Source organism: Hippocampus comes, unplaced genomic scaffold, assembly GCF_001891065.2.
Source record: "Hippocampus comes isolate QL1 unplaced genomic scaffold, H_comes_QL1_v1.1 scaffold109, whole genome shotgun sequence".
Lineage (NCBI taxonomy): Eukaryota > Metazoa > Chordata > Actinopteri > Syngnathiformes > Syngnathidae > Hippocampus > Hippocampus comes.
The window spans coordinates 1,131,218-1,137,884 of record NW_017805274.1 but is presented as its reverse complement, the minus strand read 5'-3'; the positions used below and the strand labels follow the sequence as shown (position 1 = coordinate 1,137,884).

The 6,667-nt window shown below is 45.2% G+C and overlaps 1 protein-coding gene across 4 annotated transcripts in view; it reads right to left on the bottom strand.

Moving 5' to 3' along the window:
• Positions 1 to 571: 571 nt before the first annotated feature.
• Positions 572 to 6,667, bottom strand: part of dclk1a (doublecortin-like kinase 1a) — a 24,686-nt gene continuing 18,590 nt past the window's right edge. For all 4 annotated transcript variants that reach the window (XM_019869521.1, XM_019869522.1, XM_019869523.1 and 1 more), the window contains 11 exons: positions 5,948 to 6,026; positions 5,646 to 5,818; positions 5,399 to 5,518; positions 4,190 to 4,336; positions 3,950 to 4,083; positions 3,726 to 3,803; positions 3,554 to 3,650; positions 3,381 to 3,461; positions 3,061 to 3,168; positions 2,258 to 2,331; positions 572 to 2,090 (listed from right to left, as the gene is read on the bottom strand). In XM_019869521.1, the coding sequence (XP_019725080.1) occupies positions 2,033 to 2,090; positions 2,258 to 2,331; positions 3,061 to 3,168; positions 3,381 to 3,461; positions 3,554 to 3,650; positions 3,726 to 3,803; positions 3,950 to 4,083; positions 4,190 to 4,336; positions 5,399 to 5,518; positions 5,646 to 5,818; positions 5,948 to 6,026 (1,149 nt within the window). In that variant the 3' untranslated portion in view covers positions 572 to 2,032. The remainder of the gene's footprint in view (positions 2,091 to 2,257; positions 2,332 to 3,060; positions 3,169 to 3,380; positions 3,462 to 3,553; positions 3,651 to 3,725; positions 3,804 to 3,949; positions 4,084 to 4,189; positions 4,337 to 5,398; positions 5,519 to 5,645; positions 5,819 to 5,947; positions 6,027 to 6,667) is intronic.

Sequence of the window (6,667 nt, the reverse complement as noted above, 5' to 3'; positions counted from 1 at the left end):
GGCTAAAAACGCCATACTATACATGGTCGTTTTTTTCAGCTAAAAACGCCTTACTATACATGGTCGTTTTTTGGGGCTAAAAATTTCGGCTAAAAACGCCTTACTATATATACATGGTCGTTTTTTTCGGCTAAAAACGCCTTACTATACACGGTCGTTTTTTTTGACTAAAAACGCCTTACTATCCATGGTCGTTTTTTTCGGCTAAAAATGCCTTCCAATACATGTAGTATACATGCGTTAGCGCGTCTTCTGGAGGACTTAGTATCGCACACGCATGTTCACTTTCAATAAACGTACTTTATAATAATTATCGAATCAAACTTAATTTCACGTGAAATATTTTTACAAGATTTTTGTTAAGAAAATGATTTCCATTCATTCCAGAGAAAATGTGTTGTATTTTCAAGATTCTTTTTCGAAAAGCAAATTATTTTTTCATGGTTCAAAAGTGCTCTGCCTCAAGAAAATTAGATGTATTTTTTTTTTCAACGTACTGTTGAGGAATAAGTGGTCATGTTTGGACAATAACACATTTTGTATAATATTTAAATGAATGAAGACAGACATGTTTGTTTGAGAAGCATTTTAATCATTCTGAATAGCACGTTTGATTGACTACTGTTGAAGAGAGGTACATGTATTGGTTTCGAAACAGGCGTAATGGTATAGTGCAGCCGTCACAGCACTTTGGTGAGCGCTTGTCGCTTTTGTTGGTGTTCATTGATCAGCTGGTACTGATCGCAGTCAATACGGCTGACAACTCGCAGAAACCCACAGACAAAAGCGCCGACTGGAAGGGAGATCATCAGCCCCACACAAGCCTTCCGAAAAAGCACTCAGGAAGTCTGCCATTTTGTTTCGAGGTGGCCATTTTAGGGTCAATTTGGCCATTTCCATGGGCCTTTCAAAAGCCAACTTGTGTTCCAAAAAAACGACACCCTGCCCAAAAAGACACAAAAAGTTGTCCGTTTCTGTTTTTTTGAAGCAGCCATTTTCGGATCATCTTGGCCATTTCCAGGGCTTCACTCCTCGCAATTTTGTCAAATTGCAGCTTTGTTCACACGACAAATGGACGATGATGAGTTGCAAAACAGAGTCATTGGTGTCAAAAGTCCGATGTTTCGCTATAAAACACAAAACTGGACCAATGACTTTCCTTTTGCTCGTGAATACTGAAAAAAAAACCCAAATCATTTATTCTAACAGATCATAGACATTATTAGAAGCTACGGTGTGTCTGTTCCGCAAAACAAAGAAAGAATGGCGATGAATGAGGTTTTTTCCAGGTGGCGCAAATCCACTTGAGTGCTGCTGGTTCTGCATGTGTTTGACATCAGCGAGGTTACACCTTTGTCTGCTGCTTCAGGGCGAGGCCTTTTGTGGGGGTTGGGGGGGGGGTCATGTAAACATGTTTGCTACACACCAGCAGTGAACGAAGCGGCACTCAAACGTACGAATGGCGACCGAACGTGGCATCCGTCAGCATCTTAATGCAGCACTGGCAACACTGATACGTTGTCTTTGTTCCCGTTTTTCGACGTATTTTCTAAGAAAAGCGCCTACGTCACGTTTTTAATCATCAACGTCTACGCTTGCCTACTGCGAAAAACGGCTACTTCCTTCCATCAAAGCGCTCGACAACAATTTTTGTGGGAAAAAAACAGAAATAGGTATGACGTGTGCGTGTGTGTGTATATACTGTATGTGTATGTATGTGTGTAAAAAAACAAGATGAAGTTCATAGGTCCATATTGCCAAGGATGTTCCATCATAGAAGGGAAATGACAGATGATGGATGAGACAACCTGGATAAATAAAATTGATTACAAAAAACAACCTTCTTCTCTTGGAAAGAATTCTCTTCCTTTCAGTTTTTTTTTTTTTTTTTTTGCATCAAAGTTTTACAGGAACTCCAGGAAGGTGTTCCCGCCCTCTTCAGCACTGATGGAGATGTCGTCAGAGTCATATGGGGGGTGGGGAGGGCTGGCGTTTGGGTGGAACAATTTTTGAGACGGGTTTGCAAAAGTCATCACATCCGAGTGGCGTCCTCATCCGAGAAGCGACCTCTCCTTATCAACAGGGGGGGCCTGAGGGGGGAAAAAAAACACCCTCTTTAAATTCAGCCCCTGAAGACATTTTCACTTAGCAACATGAAAGACATGTCGATCAGAAGCCCCGCTGGACAAAAAACCCACAGATCAGATCTGCTGTTTTGTTTGGAAGTGGCCGTTCTCGGGGGGGCAGGCTGGCCTACCTGATCCAGTACATGGCCGGGTGCTGGTGGAAATCCAACGAGCCGGATCGCTGCATAGAAAAGCTTCCGTCCAACTGACGCACGACACCGAAGAGTCACACAAACAACAGAAATGAACCATGAGAGATCTTTTCAGCATATTTTTTTTGTCTTCCTGCTGGTAGACAAAATCCATGTGAACCCTGAAACCAACATTGTAACCACAATCCAACTTTGAAACACTACATTAAAACCCAACCTTTGGTTAAAACCCTGTTTCGAATTCATATCCCGAGTTTGAACCCCTAACCCTAGTTCACAACCTTACTTTGCAACCCCGACCTGACTTTGAAACTTTACTTCTAAACGTAGTCTGAATGCCTAACCCTAGTTTGAAACCCGAACATTAGTTTGAAACCCTAAACCTAGCTTGAAATGCTACTTATAAACCCGCACCCTTACTTGAAACCCTACTTCTAAACTATAACCCTAGTTTGAAACCCTAATCCTAGTTTAAAACCCTACTTCTAAACCCTAACCCTAGTTTGAAACCCTAACTTTGTTTGAAACCCGACTTCGAAACTCTAACCCTAATTTGAAACCCTACTTCGAAACCCTATTCCTAGTTTGAAACCCTAACCCAAGTGTGAAACCCTACTTCTAAACCCCATCCCTGGTTTGAAACCTTACTTCTAAACCCCATCCTGAGTTTGGAACCCTAACTCTAATTTGAAACCATACTTCTAAACCTTGAATCTAGTTTGAAACCCTACTTCTAAACCTTAAAGCCAGTAAGATAAGATCTCTCTGTGTTCTCCACTTACTGAAATGAGCGCCTGCGTGTTGTCGTTGTCCTTTGGTGCGGTGTTGAAGTGCTTCTTGATCTTTCCTGCTACCGACAGTTGGCGATCGTTCTCGCAAAGGCCTTCGTCCTGCAGCCAGCAAGCAGAACCGGTGGCAAGTCAGTCTTAAATCAGCAAGGGTTTATCAGTTCATGCAGGAAATGTGAACTATTCAACCAGGCAGAGAGCAAGGGTAAACGGGACAAAAAAAATGCTCAAACCAAAGATAAAAATGTCCGAAAAAAAGAACGTAAAGCTCAGAAAATGACACTCGGACCAAAGGTCCAGGTCAGTGCTCTTACAGTGACCCACGGATGCTCCAGGACCTGCAGGGCCGTGTACCGCTGGTCCACTTCCACCTCCAGCATAGATCGGATCAGTTCCTGAAACCCCCCAAAAATAAATAAATAAACAAATCACGAGGAACACCGCCAACGCTTAAGAAAGACCAAAATGTCTTTCGAAGCGCATTCACCTTGGCCGTATCGGACACGTTGTCCCAGTACGGCAGAGGAAATTCCACCTGGCCCATCAGAATCTGGTCAAACAGAACCTCCTGATCCTCGCTGCTCCTGCAAGCAAAGGGCGCAGCGAGGTCAGCCGCCAGTGGAGGGAGCGGCGCCGGCGTGCCCGGGGAAGCCGCTTACCCTCGGAAAGGCGGGAAACCGCACAGCAGGATGTAAGTGATCACGCCGGCCGCCCAGATGTCCACTTTCAGCCCGTACCTGTCACCACACGCGAGACACTTAGCGAGTCAAATCCAGTGGCGGCGGAACAGAAAAATGAAAACGAAATAATGCGAATAATATTCAACAAAATAAAGTAAATCTAACAAATTACAGAATGTAAAGAGCGTAAAACGAAGGCTCACCCCGTTTCTGCAATGATCTCAGGTGCTACATATGTGGGCGTCCCGCAGACGGTGTAAAGAGGTCCGTCCACCACAGTGGCCAAACCGAAGTCTCCCAATTTGAGGCTCTTACTGCCATCTGCATGCTCGTACACCTAAAAAAAAAAATTGACAACGCTGCTGACGCCGCTGTAACACTTGGTTCGTTTGGGTGTCGACTTATTGATCCGGTGACCTGCGGAAGACAGGAAGTAATCTCACCAGAAGGTTTTCGGGCTTGATGTCCCGGTGCACGATGTTGAGGCTGTGGAGGTATTTGATAGCGTTGGCCAGGTTGTAGAGCATGCCGCTGGCGTCCTTCTCCGTGTAGCGGTTGGCCGAGGTGATGGCGTCAAACAGGTCTCCCCCCTGTGGACAACCCGTGTCATGATGGCCACATCAAAGATAAAAATGATTGAGAATGAGGCTAAACTCAACGGGAATCACATTTAACAGGATAAAATGTCAACACGTTCGACCGTTTAGATCCTACTTGGCAGGCGGCAGGACTTTTTGTGCTAGCCTTGATTGCTATTGAGTCCCATTCTGCCGCACTGTCATTTGCTGTTCCACAGGGGTCAATTTTGGGGCCCCTGCTGTTTTTATTCCACTTGCTGCTCCTGGGTTCCATCTAATTCCCTTTTACTGCTATGTGGATGACAATCGGATCTACAATCCCACTAAGCAAAAAGGACGCTTTTTGTCCCATCTGGAGGAAATCAGAGCCTGGATGCAATTGAATTTCTTGAACATCTTCGATAAGAAAACAGAAGTTCTCAAGCCAACAGTCTGAAAAATTGGTTTTTAAACTGGACAGTGATTTAAAATTGGTGGTGCTGTTAAATCCAGTTTTTTTTTTTTTTTTTTTAATCTCAGGCAGCTGGCTAAAGTAAAGCCTTCCTTTTCACAACAGCATTTAGAAACGGTAATCCATGCCTTTGTTACATCTCGGCTAGATTACCGTGAGCCAGACCTCCCCATAGGGATACTGAAAAGCGATACTACTAGTACTTTTGGCGGAGAAAATCTCAACCCAATGACAGATCATTACAAAGAGAGACCTTGTGTCAGACCTTCAGACACAAGTGATGATTCGCTAAAGTGTCAAAGCACCGCAGTGTTGCGGTTTTCAATCTTGAATTTCTAGATTTTTAGTGAATGGAGACGCGTGACAACCGCGGCGCCGTTTGCCATCTGCGTCTCTCGGCCTTCCTCGCTCTCATTCATCGTCTTCCCGCTCACACGTACACGTCCTCCCCTCGTCAGACAGATGGATGGCATTCACGACTCGTGAATTATGCACCAACGCTTCCCGCCTCGCTTTAATATTCAAACGCCGCGGGGAAACCGCTTTGGATTTCGCCGCGCGTGTCACATTCTGCGCAAGAATGGTCTCGCGGGTGAGACGTTCCGAAATGAACGCACACTGACCTTCACCAGCTCCATGACCAGGTAGAGCTCGCCGTACGTGTCCACCTCCTCAATGAGCAGAACGATGTTGGGATGCTTGACTCTCCGCAGGATGGCCACCTCGTTCTGGATCATGTGTTCCTACAAGCCGACGTTAGCGGCGCAATTAGCCACGCACAATTTACGTTTGTGCGTAAGATCGAAAATGACAAACTACAGTGTAAAGTTGCACCAAAACGGATCAGACGAGTTGCGAGCGGCGTCTCACCTTGCCTCTGCATTTGCCCTTGTTGATGATCTTGAGCGCGTAATGGCGTCCCGTCGAGTGCTCCGCGCACTCGTGGACCACCGCGAAATTGCCGTCGCCCAGCATGCGGCCCACCTTGTAGCGCTCTGAGATGTACGACGGGACGGCCGGTAGCTCGTCCGCAACAACTTCCTCTGCGAGAAATGAGAGTTGAGATGACAAACAATTCAAATCAAATCCATCCAGTAAATTGATGAGTCTTTATTATACCCAGAAAAATATTTTCGGGTGGATAAAAAAAAATAAAAACTACTCGTCCTCACCGTCGGTCACGGCTCCGTCGCTGTTCGCTGGGCTGGGCGCTTGAGTGGAAGACAGAGAGGAGGAGGAGCCCTGAGAACCCTGCGAATGAAATTGGATGATAAGTAAGGAGGGTTGCAACGAGGGATTGGCGAGTAGCGATACCAGGAATGGGTATTGGGCCGATAACGGCCGTATTGTAAGGTATCGGGTACTCGTAGAGGCTGCCGATACCAGCCACCTAATACTTACGCCCCCCCCCCCCTTCAAAAAATGTAAATCCCAATATCAAGTAAGTCCTCCTCGGGAATTGTTGACATTGTACTGAGGCAATTTGACACATCAGTGAATCATGATTTGCGTCTTTTTTTAAGAAATTTCAATTTTAAAAAAAAAAAGACTGATTTAAAACTAATCAAATCAAAGCCGATTATTATGTATTGATTTCGAGCTGTTTTGAAAGACATCTATTTAATACATGTCATATTTATGTATTATGCCATTACGTAAATGGATGGGCGAGTCATCTTTTTCGGACCTTTTGGGAATAAAAATGTCCTCGATGCTGCTTTGTCTTACGTAAGCTCTTTTTTTTTTGTTTTGTTATGTGTGGGGGGGGGGGGGAACACGGGCCAATCAGCGTTAAAGCCGCTCTCCTTCTTCTTCCTCATCATCATCTCTCCTGTGGCCTCATCGCACATGCAGCCGCTCTCTTCCTGCCACAAACACTGTTGCCATGGACA